The sequence below is a fragment of the Vigna umbellata genome, chromosome 3 (assembly GCF_029865625.1).
Source record: "Vigna umbellata cultivar VRB3 chromosome 3, Vumbellata_1.0, whole genome shotgun sequence".
Taxonomy (NCBI): domain Eukaryota; kingdom Viridiplantae; phylum Streptophyta; class Magnoliopsida; order Fabales; family Fabaceae; genus Vigna; species Vigna umbellata.
Window position 1 is genome coordinate 14351754 of NC_142167.1, and position 18728 is coordinate 14370481.

The 18728-nt window shown below is 29.4% G+C and overlaps 2 protein-coding genes across 3 annotated transcripts; both read right to left on the bottom strand.

Moving 5' to 3' along the window:
• Positions 1-2340: 2340 nt before the first annotated feature.
• LOC124828004 (glucan endo-1,3-beta-glucosidase 14) lies at positions 2341-6317 on the bottom strand. Of its 2 annotated transcripts, none has more exons than XM_088108227.1 (4): positions 5954-6317; positions 4516-5543; positions 4243-4385; positions 2341-2585 (listed from the first exon to the last, which is right to left on the bottom strand). In XM_088108227.1, the coding sequence occupies exons 1-3, from the start codon at positions 5979-5981 to the stop codon at positions 4314-4316; spliced, it is 1128 nt and encodes a 375-aa protein (XP_087964353.1). In that variant the 5' UTR covers positions 5982-6317; the 3' UTR covers positions 2341-2585; positions 4243-4313. The 2 variants fall into 2 exon arrangements, with proteins under 2 accessions (XP_087964353.1, XP_047157155.2); XM_047301199.2 differs by having other exon boundaries at positions 5906-6316.
• A 6330-nt stretch (positions 6318-12647) lies between these two features.
• On the bottom strand, positions 12648-14890 carry FD3 (ferredoxin 3). Its single transcript, XM_047301198.2, has 2 exons — positions 14763-14890; positions 12648-13310 (listed from the first exon to the last, which is right to left on the bottom strand). Exon 2 carries the CDS (start codon positions 13301-13303, stop codon positions 12839-12841), a length of 465 nt encoding a protein of 154 aa, XP_047157154.1. The 5' UTR covers positions 13304-13310; positions 14763-14890; the 3' UTR covers positions 12648-12838.
• Between the last annotated feature and the right edge of the window lie 3838 nt (positions 14891-18728).

The following is an 18728-nucleotide window of genomic DNA, read 5'->3' on the forward strand; positions in this document are numbered from 1 at the left end:
ATAATTATTAATTTAATTAAATTGTATTATTTTTAATTAATTATGTTAAACGAATATGCCACATATGTACTCACATCCATTCAAGTTTTTTTAGTTTATTAAAATATTATATTTTAAATTAATTTATAGAGTATTTAATTTTTTTTGTTTTTTATAATATATTACGTAATTATATGTAAATTAATTTTATTTTATTTAATGAAATAATTATTATTAATTTAATTAAAATGACTTTTGTTTTACTTTAATTATGTTTATTTAATTGATTATTTAAATATTTTTTATTTGATTAGTTGAACAGATATGCCACGTTATGTGCCCACATCTTTTCGAGGCTTTTTTCTTATATATTTTTTTAGTTTTTAGTTTATTAATTTATTATATTTTAATTTAATTTATAGAGTATTTAAAATTTTTTGTTTTTTTATATATACAAATAAAAAAACATTATTAAAATAAAATCTAAAATAAAATAATAAACTAAAATAACGAAAAAGAAAGATACGGATATCAACATCCGTTGAAGGTGAAACGGATGTTGACATCCGTTTTACTAGAAGAACAAATTAGGCATGAGGTTGTGCATGGAGCATTTGGTCGTGGTGGGAGAGCAACTTTTGAATTACAAATACAACGAAAATAGAGGCCAAAAAGTATTTAAACCTTATATTTATTTTCCAGTTTTATTCTTTAAATATTTTTATAAAAATTAAAATAATTATTTTACTAATTTTAAATTTAATCGTCATCTTTTATTTGACTATTTTTTAAATTTAATTATTTTTTAATTATTAAAAAATCATTTATAAATAACAAAAACTATTTACAATATAATTATAAAAATTATTTATATTTAATTTTATAATTATAATAATAACAATAATAATATTTATTCTTTTTTATTATCATAAAAAAAATAAACACAAATAAATATAAATAGTATATATGTTTTCATTAGTAAATAATTATGAATTTTATTAATAACAGAATATATATATATTACTTTAAATGTCTTAAAAGCATAAACTTTTAACATATTCAATATTTAACTAAATAAATAATAAATAAAAATAAATATTGCGTGAGAAAACAAAAAAAAGTTAAGAGATAGTGTATCAGGACAAAATATTTATAAATATTTTTATTATTATTGTAAGGTTTTAAGGAAAATGATATGTTGATTATTAAGTTTTTGTAACTTTTTTTTACTCTCTAAACTATCATTCTAAGTGCACATTATAATATAACTTTTGAATTAATTTTTTTTTTGTCCAGTAGAAAGGAGAAAAGTGTTTTGGGTTTCAAATGTAATTTAGGTTTTTCTTTTCACTCTTCCCTTCTCTCATTTGTTCTTCAAAGTTTGTTAAGAGTGTTTGTCTTCTCTCCTTCGCTCCTCCCTTCTCCCATTTTCGATTCGCCGTTGTTGTTACTGGAATCACTGGTGAAAGGAGAACGTATTATATTAAAATAACATATTTCAAATATAAGTGCACATGTTTTAGTATTAGTGTGGGCACATCTTTCTTTCTGAATGACTATAAATTGAAGACTTTTTTATTACTGAAATTAATAGCATTAAATAATGTAATATTTAAAATAAAATACATTAATTAAATAATAATAACTTTATTATTAAAAATTCTTATTTTCAAGTAAATTATTTAGGATATCAAAAGTTTTAATAAAAATAAAATAAAGACAATAATGTTTAAAAGTGGTTGCAATGATAAAAAATAAAAATACAATTAAAAAATTGTTAGTATAATAAAATTAGTTAAAAATATTATTAAAATTGTAAAAACATAAAAGATGTTTATAACTTTTTATTAAATTTTATCATATTATAGTGATATGATAGAAATACTCATAACTTCTGGTCAAAATAAAGTAGAATTAAATACATATATTTTTATTTATCCAAAGCGTCTTTTAAGAAAAAAAAAATACACTAATATATTTTGAATATGATAATTGACTCTATTGGTGATGTATGCGGAAACTAATAAGATAGCTTATTTATTCTCCATAAATATATGGAAAGTGATTGGTAAAATTAAATTATCACTTCTAATAAAAAATAATTAATTATAAGAATGTACAAGATACTAAGTCTCAATAACTTTAACATCAATTTTAGAAAATTAATACAAATAACTAAAATTGAATGCTACTAATTAAATGAAAAAAACTTTTACTGAGTTAATTGGTTAAAAGATTTTTTTTCTAACAGGCTGTGTCCAGATTAGTTGAAACAAAAGAAGGAGCTGTTTTTGGTGATCATTGATAACAAAAAAATTAGTTTTTCTTTGTGTGTGTTGGGGGTTAACTTGTTGGTTTAAATGGCTACCAAAATCCAATATTTTATTCAATGGATCCAATATACATTACAGTCTCTTATTTTCTGAAAATTAACAAATAAACTAATAGTTGTTACAAAAATCACTATACTCTTTTTTACACCTCCAATTTCTGAGATTTATTTTGGTTTTTGATAAAAGTGTATGAATGATTTTAACAATGATGTATCTTCCATTTCCTTGGACAAATGAAAAGAAAGTTGAGATGATGATTTAGTTTCCTTCTCCCTGCAATAAAAACCAATAACATGTAACCAAATAATTTGACTTAGAGATAATATTCAACGCAGTAAAGAATCTGAAGAGGAAAAATAAAAAGCATAATGCTTTAACAATATTCAAGCACAGTTTTGAAAATCTCTCAGACTTATAATGCTTGAAAGGTACACAGATTTTTTATTTTCACTTTTTGTTTGAAACATGGTGCAACATTTTTTTTTGTTATCAATAATACTATATCAGAAAACATAGGTCTTGTTAATGCACCAGAAAGTTCTGGTACACATGGAATCAGTGTTTGAGCTGGAAATTTTCCAGTGGATGCTTTTTTTTTACCTGTCAATTATCTTATCAGGTTTGGAGCAATAAGGCTATAACAAATGCATGCAACAATTCACTTTAGGGACAGAAACATGTCATGTTCATGTCCAAAAGCTATTAGCAGCTAGTGTTGTGAAATATTCCTCATGGTTTTTGTCCAGAAAAGTAACAAGAATAATTCTTGATCAGGTTCCTTGATGGAAAATTTTAGCACTAAAATGCTTTTAGTTGTTTAGTCATATCTGATACTGAAGCACATAATTATCCAACACTGTCTTTTGACATTGAAACAATTGACACAACACATGAGCATGAACATGACTTCACCAGTAGATATAGGCAAAATTAACCCTTTTAATGTTTATTCCCACTTCAAGTCGGTTAGGTATTTTTCATTAGTCTAAACTCTTTTTCAAGAATATATATTTTAATCTTTGGTCAGTTAACATATCACTACATCCTGCATCTGAAATATTGAAAATGTAGACTTTTTCTCACTCTGAAACCACACTCTTCCACATTCACTGTTTGTTTCATACTAAGTGAACTAAATGGTTTAGATCTGATACATCAATCATTGAAAAGAGGTGCATGGCATGGGAAAAAATGGCAGGTATGATAAAGAAAAAATTATGGAAATTATTGGAATTTCAAACTTGTGGGGTTTGAAATTCTAACAAGAGGTTCTGAGGGCTTTTCTTTTTAATCTGATGCAACTGATTTGGACTTTTGTTCAGCTGAAGACAAGAAGAATTTCATTCACAGAAAAAATCATATGCATGATTGCAAGTGGGAGATAAGGAAGATGGAGACTCATTATCTTATTTTAATATTCAAAGAGTGATGAAGGTTTTCTTGGGGTGGTTAAGGTCGGCACAAGAGTCCACTTGTGACATGTATGAATTTGATAGCATTTGACAAGTTCTACTTTAATTGATATTTTGACAGAACCTTTCTATTATAATGTTCCAAAACTTCTCCATTAAATTATTTTGTTCTAATTTGTACGTAACTAGAAAGTGAAGACATCAACATAAATTTTCCTTTGAAGCCTTGGACTAAATTTTCTCACACAACCATATTTTTTTTCTTCTTCTGGCATTTTTAATTTGTTGACATGTTAGAATAAATGAATGAATCCATTAAATGTTCAGTAGCAATCTTCATATCTAGCATATGACGTATAAGGTTTGAGAAAATGTTTATATCATTTTAACTCACTTTTAGTTTCAGTATTCATGTATCCCACAAATACTGAAACAGTACCAATTACCTTGAAAATAAAATACAAGGAAAATTATTCAAATGGAAAAGAAAAATACATGAAAAATTAAATTTTTCTCACCTTAATAGCTTTGTATGACAAGATATGCCGTATGGAAATTCCTCTGTTTTCTTACGAGACTTCTCTTCTGATCACCATCTTGAAAGCTCCAAAGCTAAGACGAAGCTTACAACTATGCATACAAAAAAATTGACTGACAAAATCTGCAGATTAAAAAGATGGAGATACATTAGAACTATTCAATCAAAATATATAATCTACCAGCCAGATATTAAAAAAAAAAAGATGAAAATTTTCGGTAGTGAGTTAAAGTTCCATCATGTGTATACTTACACTGGATTTAGCTGCCATAGGCATTTGTGGAAGATAACCCTTCAATCCAATGTTGTAAACTGGAGTACCATTAGGATAGTAAAGGCCATAGTTTCTCTCTGAAGCTGGACCGGGTTTCAAATCCTCATTAAAAAGTGCAAAGACATAAATATCAATAGGAACAGATGGTTTTGCAGGAGTGCCTTGTTTCTGCTCTATTCTCTTGAGCAAGTTACTATTGTACAGTTCTGCATTCTGTGGAGTAGCTCCAACCTCTTCAGGGTCACCATTAGAAGGCCAACCAGTCTCAGAAATCCTCACTTGAATGTTATCATGCCCCATTTGTTTGATGGCAGCATAGACAGCATCAATTTGAGCATATAACATGTTGTCATAGTGCAAATTGGTATTTGGATCAACCGTGCCTTGATTTGGCTGAAAAAGAACATAGTTTAAGGGAACCACATCTGGGTTGTCTTTGTATGTAAAGAAAGGGTATGCATTAATTAGGAAAGGTGAGTTGATTTGAGCATGAAAATCAAGAAGGGGTTGTATATATTGTGCAAGATCTTCCCTAAAAGCCCCAGATGAAGGAGGGTAGGAATTGGATAATATGTTGAAGGAATGAGCAGTTGTGACAGTAACTTGCTGATCTAGTCCAAGATTAACAAGGGCATCGTGCACAGTTTGCATTGCTGGAAGGAGGTTCAACATTAGCTGAGTATCATTGCTATTGAACACCTCATTTCCCACAGTGATGCAAGTGATTTTGGTCTGGGAGAAGTAAGGTTGGACATGCTGTTGAATCCAAGTTTGAGCTTTAGAAGGGTCTGTCATGTTCTCTAGGTACTCATTTCCAAGTCCTATAACGAATTCCACATTGGATTCTGAGAAGGCAACCAAAACATTTGGATCAGCATCATACAGTTTGATCCTACTCACATTCAAAGATTTTATAAGAACAGCTACTTGAGATGGAAGAGGTAAATTGTTGGCTATCTGTCCGTAGTTGATTCCAAAACCAAGGCCATGGATTTTCACTAACAAATCTGTAAACACATTTGAAAGAGAGAGAAAATAAATCAGCTTAAAATTCTTAATGCAGTTTCACTTGCACAAATGATCAAACATTGAATCGACAAAGCTCTCTAAGTCAGATTAAATATTGAACAATGTGGAGAATAGACACTACTCCAAGTTAAGAGCATGAATTGGCTAAAACAATGGTTGATTCCTCATATAAAGCTATTATGAACTCAAGAAGAGTACATAGAATGTTCCATTTCCAATGTATGAATAGAATAAGACTATCTATATCAAAACTTTATTTTCTTTCCTTCTCTTTTCTTTTTCATCCACTTTTCTGGAATCAAATGGGATCAAGCACAAGTAGACAAAGCAGATAACAAACCCGAAATGGAGAGAAGAAACAAAATCGTTGATACAAAGAAGGAACAACTTTTTATTACTGATCTGATCATCATCATGGCCAAGGACCCCAGCTCAGAGCACCACAATTTTAGGCACAGAAACTGAGATAATGCAACACTTGGCCACCAATACAGGTTTTCATTACATGTGAGAATCAGAGCTTTTCATACAGTATACACACACACATATATACATATATATAAATATATGTATACACATACTAATCATTGTTAAATGAGAATCAGGGTTCTGTTTCCAAAAGCAATGCTATTATAGCTGGCAATTTTCTTACATCATTCTCAGAATACTGTTACTAAGATAGATAATAGAACAAAAAACAACATGCATTTTAATACAGTACTTGTTCTTTTTCTGTAAACAAGTAAGAATAGTGTAAAAAGGTAACAAAAAAAATTGATGTTAACAGATATGACGTGAAGAAAGATAAGAAATGCAAAACAACAAAAAGTGAATAAAATAAAACAAAAATACAGACTCTGTAGATGAAGCCTGCTTCTCATTGTGAGTGTAGGTCCCGCTCTTTGAAAGTGTGGACCAGTCATATATTAATTAATTGGGAAAAGAAATTTTGACATATATTTTTTTATATAATATTATCAAAAAAATTATGATAACTTATCATTGTCCAAATAATTTAATCAATCATTATTATTTTTATTCAAATAAAGCTTAATTCAATTTTACCCTTCTTTGATATAAAGTAACTAGTATCCTAAAGAATGACATCTTTTACCAATTACAAAAAGCTTGTATATTAAATTAACTTAGAAGGCTTTTATTTTTCTTCTTTATTTATAATATATCTTCTTTTTTTTTTTTTATATAGCGACTTGCATCATACAAAATAAATGCTTTCTCACATGGCTACAGCTATGATCAGAAAGTAACATGCATCACTCTATATAATCTATTCTCTCACAAACTGATAGCAATACAACCTTAATAGTCATTTATTTTTTCTTTTATGTATGGGATATGATGTTGTAACATTTTATGTAGAATTTATTCAATAATGAATTAGATTTTAAGATGAGTATTATCTCACTTATATAACATATTATTTTTATAGTTAATCAATATGAATGTTTAACACACTTTTCAGGCGTGAAAAATGCACATTTCGTACATGGAATAAATATCTGTGAATGATATAATATTATTACACAATAGATTCAAATAAATATAATAATATTATTTTAGTAATTTAATTTATATATAACTCAACTTTTAAAAAAAATGTGAGATTTTCTTCAATTATATAATATAAATTAATTTTATTTATAGGAAATCTATATAAATCAAGCATAGGGTCAACTTTTTAATTATTGAGGTTAATGATAACTTTGAAGACATTTCCCTCTATCAAAGTGTCACAGTGAAAACAAAAACTGGGAAGAGAAGCAAAGCCACAAGACTTTGAACGTTAAATCTGCCACTAAAATGGCCAGATGTTAATTAATTAATTAATTAATTAATTAATTAAGTAATATATGAAATAATGTTAATGGTTTTATATTAAAATGAAAATGTTTACATGGATCTTAGTGAAACGCACGTGTTGAGCAAAAGGTGCTGCATGAAAGCCGCTGATATATACCTTCGAAGTGGGACGTGTTTGGTGTTCTCTGAAAACCGATCTTTCGATCTACGTAATTGGATCTAATTCATTCGTTATACAAAACCTACAATTCTAAACAATAAGTTATTTTTTTACAAATTACTAACAATATAATTAATAATTCTTGGTTCTATTATATTTTCGGTAAAATATAAAATAATTAATTTTAATTAATTAAAGTTATATAAATTTATATAAAAGGTATTTTTAAAGATAAAAATACCTTTTCTATTTGTTTGTTTCAAAGCAAAAATATATCTATAAATATTTTTTTTTATTTCAAATATTAAAATATTGTTTGTTTATTTAATATAAGAGATTTTGTTAAGTTAACAAACATGTTACAAAAGGTTATTGAAAAGTTAGAGAAAAGAAACTTAATGAAGTCTCAATTTATATCTTAATTGCTTTTTATGTGTAAAATTTTTAGATGTTTAATACTTTATTATTATTTGATAGTTATATACTAATGTAGGAATAAGCAAAATAAAGTGTACTAATAGTTAAAAACTGTTAATGAATCAAAAAATACTTAGTCTATATCAGTTAAACTCAATTATTTTTTGTTTTATAAAATTATACTACACTAAATTCTACTTTGTTTAACAAATTATGCTGAATTTTTATAAAAACCTTGAAAGAAAAAGAAAAAATAACATTTATGGTTAAATTTGTTTGACTCGGCCGAATTTTTATTGGGGACGATTTGGTATAATTTTGACAAATTTTAGTCAGACTGACAAAATCTAATTAAGAAGAATTTAGTCAGATCGACTTGGTCAAATTTGATCGAACTTTGATCGTTGTCAACTCAATCAAATTTGGTAAAATTTTGACTAGGATTGACTTGGTTTAACCTTCTGGGCAAATTTTGCTGAATTCGACAAAATTTTAGTGATAACTGACTTGATCAAATTTGGCCAAATTTCAGTAGAGTTCAACTCAACCAAATTTAAGTCAAGTTCAACTTGACCAAATTCTGGTCATGACCGAATTAATCAAATTCTGGTAATGACCAAATTAATCAAATTCAGCCAAAATTTGGCTAAGACTGACTCAGTCAAACTTCAATGAAGTTGAATGGGTCAAATTTAGGCAAAATTTCGCGCGGCCAACTCGATTAAATTCGGCCAAATTTTGGTCACGATCAAATTTAGCCAAATTTTGATTGTGGCCCGACTTGATCTATCTCAACCTTTGGTCTGATTCGATCTATCTCAATCTTGGACTCAGACAGACCTGTCACTATCTTCGCCTTGGGTTGACCCCTTGACCTTTTACCTAGACCAATTCATCTCGATCTTCGATTCAGGACGATTTGTCTCAATCTTTGATTTGGATCGATATGTCTCGACCTTTTGCTCGTGCACCTATGTGTTACTATACATTTCATCAACAAGGTAGTTTTAAGTTAAAAAATAGTTAACTGAACTACAACTTTAAAAACTTTAGGTTTTTAAAATTAAAATATAAAGTGGTTTGATTCAATTTTTATATTAAATAGTTTAATATTAATATAATATAATATAGTTAGTTAATTTTGCTTATTTTTATATTTATGAATATATTTTTTTGCCTAAATAAAATAAAATTAATATTAATGATTATTAAAGTTAGAGTTAATATTAACTTTTGTAGAATTCTATGTTTATTTACTACTTGTGCTAATGGTGGTGTAATTGAATTTGAGTTTATTAGCCATTATAATGGATTATAGTTGTCAAAGACTTTATCAATAACACGATATTATTTAAATGTCATGATAATAACTGTGGACGAATCTTAAATTTTAAACTTGGGTATTATGTAACTTATTGAGTTTTAAGAAAAACAAATATTTAATTACAATAACTAAAATATTTTTTAAAATTATGCAAATTTAGAATGAGAAAAAAATTATTAAAGTGTGGGTCTAATAAGGTCTTACCATTAAGAAAACTTGTGTAAAAAATCTTAAAAATAATAGGGCATGATGTGACTCAGTTAAAATAATATAAGATGTAATAAGTTGTAAAATCTTTGAATCAGAAATGTTTTAAAGAAAGAGTGGGTGTGAACAATTACTTTTACTTTAATTAACTAGCTAAAAAATAAGTTTTTTTATACCTAAAAATATTTTGATAATTTTTAATTTAATCATTTAAGCTAGCTAATAAATTTTTATTATTACCCTCATGCATATTTACTTTATAAATCTCTTCTTTTTTTAACATTTTGGGTCTTACTAATGAGAAATAAGAAATAAATAAGAGAACAAAGTTCGTTAGCAAGAATTGATTTGAAGTGAAAGAAAAGTGAAGTAGTATGATTTAACGAAAAGATAATGTACTTAAGTAGAAAGTTTATTTGTATAAGCAATTGATTTGATTGAATTAATGAAGATTAATATTTTTTTAGTATAATGTTAAAATTATTCTTAGGTGAATTATATAAAATAAACCTTTTCAAATGGGTCATTAATTAATTAAAGACTAATCTAAATATTATTTCTTTTAATAATCAAAACTTTAATATTTCATGATAAAATTTAGTTTAAAATTTAATTTATAAAATAATTATAATTTTTTATTTATAATTAAAACTATTTTAAATACCAATAATTTTTAATTAATAAATTAAAATAAAATAATAATAATTATAGTGGGTAATTATTTTTATCTTCATAAATAGTTGTTATTTAAAACTTGTCTGAATAAAAAAAATGTCCATTATAACATCGTGGTAAAAATAAATCAATTATTAATATACATGATAAAATTACTTCTCTTTACTTAAAAGATTTGAAACCAATCTTCCAAATATGATATTATATAAGCCAAGATAACAATATAAAGTAAATGTTCGAATCAACTTTAACAATGACAAATGAATTGAATTTGTATCAAAGAAAATAGGTTTTTTTCATCACATTTTTAATTATTAAACCAACTTTACAGATTAAAAATGCATATACAGCATGCATACATCTTCAAAACATGTCTGTTTATGTGATTAGGGGGAAGAAAAAGAGAAAAAAGGTGATTTGGACTGCTTTCAACGTCCTCATGTTTTGTTTCCTTTTGAAAAGTTGGAAGATAACAAATTGTTTCACTTATGCTTTTATAAGAGATTCTTCCACGATCTACAATATATATTTTTTAATATAGGTATATTAAAAGTTTTATATATGAGTAAAAGTAAAAAATTATCTCATATATACTCATAAATACTTAACCTTAATGTTTTTAATTAAAAAATAATGTTATAATTTTTCAAGCTAAACATGATTTTAATTTTTAAATTTTGACATGAAATTAGAATTTTTTTTTTAAAATTTGTTTTTTAAACTTTAAAGATAAGTAGATATAATCCTTTTAACATAAGTGTATTACATTTTGTTGATATACTAAATGATATTTTACACCACATTCTAATTCAAATGACATATGGAAACGTCATTTAATAATGTAAAAAAATTTAAAGAAAATTTAACACGTTAGATTAAGAGAATTATATGTTTGAAAATTAAAGTGTATCAAAGAATAAGACATAATAAATTCTTACATCTAGAATAAGAATTATAGTATTTAACATTATCTTTTACTACGGTTCATTATTAAAATATGAAAAAAAATATAATTTGTTATATTATTGTTGAAGATTTCACTTTCACTATAAATAAGATAAATATAGGCAATATTATAAATAAGTATAAAATTTACCTTACAAATGAAATTTTTATAAACCTTGATTTAAGTTGTTTTTACTAATGTGTTTATAATTTTTATGATCATATTGTGTAATCTCACACTTAAAATTGATAAAAGCTGAAAATGAATTAAATTTAAAATTTACGGTGTATCATGGGCATACCAAACCTTGTATTTAAATCCCTCATTTTCATTTTGATTAGGAAGGGTTGGTGGAGGTAGAAACAACCACCATCAATCGCCGGAAAAACATCCACCAAACAGTTCCTACTTCTGATATTCATTGTACCAAACAGCTTTTGAAATTTTGAACTTGCCCTCACCTAATAGGACCATAGTAATAATACAAGGTAGAAACCAACTGAAAGCAATGGTTAAAGACTTAACAAGATAACCATGATTTCAATGTATGTCATCCAATTTATACTACTTATAATTCCTTTTATTTTTCTATATTATTTATACTTCTTCCCTTACAAACTATAGATGTTTTAGCTTACTGCATCTATTGAAAAACATTAACCATTATATTTTACACTTATTTAATGTTTTTGTTCTGTAAAATTTAATGCTTTGATCAATAAGGATGTAACTAGAAAAACATTACAAATGTTTGAACGAAACTAAATTACTAAAAAACTATCTTGTTTATAATCCATTTTTGGGGGAGATGGTCAAATCGTTGTACTCGGGCCTTTCCATGTTAGAACACAGTGAATTTCTTCACGCACCCTCTCAATTTTTCAAAATGACCATTTTATCCTTAGCAAAGGTGATTTCTGGATACTCTGGAACAAGATTTCTAGAACGAGATTAAAAGTGTACGAGTCTTTTGCGTTATAGTGAGGGGTGCAGTTAGTAATCACAGGGTGTATGATGGAATTTTATCTTTGTGAACACGTCATCATGCATGGGAACTTCTCCTTCGGGAAGACAGATATCCATTACTTATTATGTGCAATGTACCAAAGGCAGCTATGATATTGCGTCACTGCATTAGCTAACCAACATTTCACATAAAACTGACATGGAATATTTTCAGCTTGAAGTTTAATTCTTTTATATACTTAGATTTAGATTTTTATAAATGAATATATCCTGCCATATACATTAACTATTTCAAGAAAGGGAATAAATAGCTTTTAAGTTCTTGATTCGAAAAATCAAAGCCTTTTTTTTTTCAAATTATATTTGCTAAACACAGCCTATCGATCTAACAGAAACTGGAGAGCTTCATTTCTAGAACCATAATATATTAGACTTCTCGACCAATTTTCTTTGTTTTATTTGTTCTAAATTTTAGAACGCCCATACAGTCTTTAAATTTTAAAAACATTATCCGGGCACCTCTTAAGGATTAAGGATTACACATGCATACCCTTACTACATTACACTTATACATAAAACAATCTCATTGAAATGCCAAACAAAGTTATTTATAACGTTGCTTGCTTGCACAAACAAAAATTCATTATCCCAAATCACTAATGATCCCAGAAGAAATGTTGATTCTAAATCAGAACAAGAAAACTAGTTGCAAAGTCTACCTTGAATTCCCAGTTCCCAAATCTAAGGCCAGATTTGTTCAGTAGAGCTCTCCTTCCTTGTGAGTTTCAATTACACAGTCTGCAGTTGGATAGGAGACACAGGTAAGTAGAAAGCCTTCCTTCATTTGGTTGTCATCAAGGAATGAGCCATCAGACTGATCCACTGAACCAGAAACAATCTTCCCAGCACAGGTAGAGCAAGCTCCCGCACGGCACGAGTAAGGAAGTTCAACTCCAGCATCCTCTGCTGCATCTAGGATGTAAGTATCATCTGAGGCTTCAAATTCGTTCTCTTTTCCATCTGGGCCGATCAGCTTAATCTTGTAAGAAGCCATGGCAGTCACTCTAAATGAAGAGGATGACTTCAAGCCAAAAGTTCTCGAAACACTCTTTACAGACCCAAGAGAAGGACACTTCACTGTGGTGCCAAAAGTGAATTGATTTTTGCTTGGAATTTGAAACATGCAGTGGGAGGAAACCTTCACACTTGACAAGGTTGCCATGATTAGCCTGAAAAAAAGTGATTATCTATATTACAAAGGGCAGTGGCAGTAAAGAATTAGAGATAGGTAGAACATACTGATGAATACAAATTTAACACTTGAGATCCAATCCAATTGGATTAAGTTAAAGATCTACTTGCTTGGGAAATCCATTCATCATATATCAATCAATACCCTTCAGAAAAAACTAGAAGAAGAAAATTACTTTGATTATAACTGTACGTAGGCCAAAATTTTTACACGGGAATGATGTTTCACCTAACATGTAAATGGCATACACAATATCCTGCTCTACGTTGCACCGGTAGGGGGAATTGTATACGACATGGGTATGTCCAAAGTTTAACACTGCTCTTTGGGCATCTAGTGTAGTGCAGGTATGATTTGGGTATGTTATCAACAATGTTGATTGAAATGAAGTAAAATGTACTGAATACATCTTATATTCAAAGTAAACTTTTGATTTTTTTTTATATTCGCATGATTACATAGTTGTCTTAATATGTATTAGAGAAATAAAACCAATCTTATGTCTTCACTTCACTTATCAGCTAAAGTTTTTAGGAGACACCCCCCCTCGTCTCTTTCAGATTCCACTCAATACTCACCAACAAACATTGGAAATATCAGACAATTTATTGAGAAAAAGTGTTTCAATCCTACAGAAAATTGTAGAAGTAATTCCACACCTTGAATTTTGATCGAATTTATGCCATAATAGTTAGCAAATAATGGAATCAATGCCATTCATGCTCTATAAAAAAGGCTCTTGATTTATGGAGCAGTATGAGAAGAAGCAGGATGGTAACTCTGCTCTTCACTCGATGCTCCAATTTACAACAAAAGCAAGCCATTAAATGGCCTCATTCTCTCTCAACCCCAATATTCTTAAAAACCCATCGCACAAAAAGCATAAAAACTCATAAAATGCCAAAAGACAAGTCCAGAAACTCCAGAAACAAAACTCGAATGCATTACTGAACGTCAAAGAAACAAAGTTCACCCACAATAGAAAAGTTTGTGTCTTTGCATTAAAAACCTCCTTATTAGATTACCATCCCAATCCCCAACTAATCAACAATGCAAAACACAAAGAAAAAAAGAGCAAAGCAACACATGCACAATTATTCAACCAAATATCTAGTTACACTAAACCCATACTCTATCGAAGGTCTTTCAAGAAAAAAGGATGATTTTTTTCTTGTCCTCCTCAAAAAACAAGCAAGAGCCATGTTCCTAAGAATCCGACAAATAATGGAATATGCTTTAAATACAAAATCTATACAACTGGTAAGGGAGAAAAAAAAAACAAAACCCTTACTAAAGATTGATAAAAGAGAATATCTGATTCAAACAAATTGCAGCTTTTAAAAGAAAAACAACCAGTATTGCGGAAAACTAATGAATAAGAATTAAAAAATACAGAAACGAAGATTGAGATGAAAAAAAAAGGGCTTACAGAGTGGAGAAGATGGTGAATGATGAACGCGGAGAAATCAAAGTGGTTGGCGAGAGAAAAAGTGAAGGGGTCTTCGGGGTTTATGAAGAATGTTTCAAGTGAGTCAATTACTCTTTTGCCCCTTCCAGGTGCTACTCGCCCACGGTTTTACACACAGTAATTCCTCTTTTTAATTTATTTTTTTATATTACGATAGGGCTAATTAAAATTATTAAAACAAAAGCTGAGAAATTTATAATATGTTTTTAATCTGCATTTATATATGATATGCATTAAATATTTTAGCATATTCAAAGTGTTATTCACTTAAATATTTTCTCAAGTGATAAATTAGTCTAGGTCTATAGTTTAAATTAATATTTTATATAAAAAATTAATATTAAAATACAAGCACAAATGCAATTAAAAAAAGTCCATAAAATAAATTAAACTAGACTAAAAAATTATGATCTAAATTAAATTAGTTTTTTTAGTCAACCCATTCAATTTATATTTTAAATAGGTGTGCATAAGAATTAAAAATAGATTTATAGGATAACTCAGATATATGATGCAACAATCCATTTTATAAACTAATAATTATATTTTTAAAAATTAAATAATATTGTATATATATATATATATTGTATTATAATTTATATATCAAATTATTAAATTTAAAATTAAAATTCATTAATATTCCTTAAATTTTAAAAATATTTTTATATTTACTTTTATTTGTACTTGTAAAGGCCTAGAAAATTATAAGGCCATTGGGCCCAGTTGGAGGCAGCCAGGCCCAAACTAAGGGAACATGACCTTAGCAAGGGTCTTTCCCCAAAAGTCAGATTCTTCTTTCTATTTTCCTTTCTCACTCTAAAAAGAAACTTTTGCCCTAAAGGTTTTCTCTGCCTTCTCTCTAGATACTCTGAACTTGGAACCATAGAAAGTTGATTCTGGTGCTGCCTAAGTGTTTGTGGAGTGGGGGGTTTCGTTTCCAGGGAACAATTTCCTGTTCCAATCGGTAAGTTTCCTTTTCCCCTTCTCTTTCACTGTTCTAGAACATAGGGCATGTGAATTTGCTGGGTTCACGTACCTTGTACGTTTTCCTTCCATTCTCTGTCTATTTGGGCTCTAAGAGCTATGTTTTATCACCAATATGGTGATTTGTAGGTTCTGTCAAGTTCCGCTCTGTGTGGAGGGTACTGTTAGGGAACTCCAGTAGGATATACTGCTCATCTTCAAGGTAAGGGGAGCTAACTATGTTTTTATATATATTATTTGTATGATGTGTGTAGGATGGATGAATTTTTGAAGTAAGTATGTCAGTATGCTTGAGTTGGATTCCTATAAATTAAATTGAATGTGTTTGGGTACTGAGTTGGATGAACTATAATGTGATGTGTTGTCTTGTTCAGTATATTCATGGTTTTAATTCTCTTTGAAAAATATTGGTTACGTATGTGCTTTGTCTGGGGTGTTTATGGCCATGAATCTGGTTTTTGTGACGTTTGCGGGATCATAAAATCTTTAGAGAATCCATGGGTCTTATAGGTTGGGGTACATGAAGAGTAGAGTTGAGAAAGTACGTGGACGTGATCAAACTGTGGTGATGGAAGAAAAACTTGGATCACTGGAAAATGGGTTTGATGTTTTATGTAATGTAATGTGTTGTGTGCAGAGGTGAGAGAAACCAAATGGTTTCGCATACTGAACATAATCAAGTTCATGAAATAAATTGGTGAAAAGGATTTTTGGGGTTGGAGCGCCGTCCAGGTTCTTAATGAGTGAAAGTGGTGTGGGGCCTTTAAGGTTTACACAAAGTAGAAGTGAAGGAAAAATGTAAGTTGTTAAAAGAGAAGGGAGGGGCCATGTGTGATTAAATGAAATTAGAAATAAAATTGAATATGGAAAAGGTTGGAGTGTTACGTATGCTGTAGGAATTCCTTTGGGTTTAGTTCAGTTTTGTGATTTTGTATGCTATATAATAATATATTATATAAAGTTATCATAATTGTTATTTGATTGGTATTCTTATAATACTATTTTATGATATTCGTTATGGAGTTACAGTGATGTGATATTTTAAATATAAGGATTTTAGAGAAGTGCAATATCTGTTTTTATATATATAAATCTTTTGAAATATAATTAAATACTATATTATAGAAATTAAGGGAAATTAGGATAATATAATAAGAAGTTTGTTTTGGAGAATCTGTACAGAAACTGAATAAACTATAAAAGTATAAAATAAATAAAGTAAATCGTTTTAATGTTGGAAAACTTATTTATTTAGTGTTATTTAAATGGTGGTTTAGATTTTATGATGATATTATGTACTTAATTAAATTAATTTTATTTGTGGGGTTGTATTATTTTACAAGAAATTGTAGAGTTTTATGGTGTGATCGAGACAACATGACAGTATTGTCTATTTGAGATGGTTTTCGGTTTAGTGTTATGTTGTTTTATTGACAGAGTGTCATGTATGTCCATATATTTGAATTGTGTGGCTTGAAATAATATGATTGCAAATTGTAATGATGAAATTGAGTGTGAATTGGACATCTCAGGGTGAGATGATTGAAAGTGATGTGTGAGGTGTTAATGTTGTTCTGTATAACTGTATGGAGCTTTGAAATGGTATGTCTATCCCTACACTCAAAGCACTATTCATGCTCAAATAGAGAAGAACAGTGTGAGTGGTGAGAGTAGAGGGAGGTCCTCGTCTATAGTCTTAGAGTTTAGACATAGACAGATTGGGGGATTTACCTTGCATAGTGTTGGGGAGTGCCAGCTGAACTACGCAAGTGCAAAGACGACCAATAGTTCGACAGTTATACTAATCCGGATGAGTCGCGTGAGTGTTTGAGTCATGGTTTAAAGTGTTATGTATTAACTGTTTTATATGTACTAAGCATGATGATTATTAATTAATTGAACAATATGATTATTGCCTGTTTAGTTAGCTCACCCTTGCTTCTGTGTTGTGTGCTGCTTGTGTATGTTTTTCTTTGCGATGATCATCCTCTTGGATGGGAGCAGATGTTGTTGAGGAAATACCTCTGGAGCAAGAGCTGGAGGAGAATGATGCTGCTGCACAGTCTACTTAGGATTTACATATTTAAACCTTTGGATATTAAATACTTTAAACTGTCTAAGTATGAAACTCTGTATTATATTTTGGATGACTGTATTTTCGTATTTAATTTCAAGTCATACTCTAACTGTTCTCTTTATTGGGAATGTTGACTCCTAAATTATATGATGTGGTTATTATATTTTGGGATGTCACATTTATGGTATCAGAGCAGTTTCTGTCTTTAGAAAATCCTGTAGTGTATGTGTGTGCCTTGCTTATGCTTGTGTACTCTGAGAAATGTCTAAATCGTTGTCCTTATTTATTTGAGATGGGCTAATTTTTCCCCCTCTGTGTGAACAGAAGATGGCACCTAGGCATCCTCCTCCTCCTCCTCCTCCCCCACAGGCCGATCCATCTGACTCTAATCAGATGTTAAATGCGGTGCTTCAGGCGTTACAGCAACAAAATGCTTCTTTGGTGCAGCAAAACACCATTGCACTACAAAACCTGGAAGCCGCTAGGATATCGGCTGAGAATGCTAGAGTGTCATCTGAGAACACTCAAAGGCAGTTAATGGAATTGTTGACTAGTGGCAGGGCCACTCCAGGTGCTTCCTCCTCCGCTGTGCCTGTACAAGAGTGGAGTTTGGAAAATTTCCTCCAACATCACCCAGCCAGATTCACTGGGAAATGCAGCCCTGATGAAGCTGACCATTGGTTTAGGGACATGGAGAGAATCTATGAGGCTAAGGGGTGTCCTGATGAGAGGAAGCTGGCCTACACTCAATATCTGTTGACCGGGGAAGCTGGCCACTGGTGGAGCAGCATGAAGATGATATTGGAAGGGAGTGAGACTCCTATTACTTGGGAGCTGTTTAGGGTCAAGTTCTACACTGAGTACTT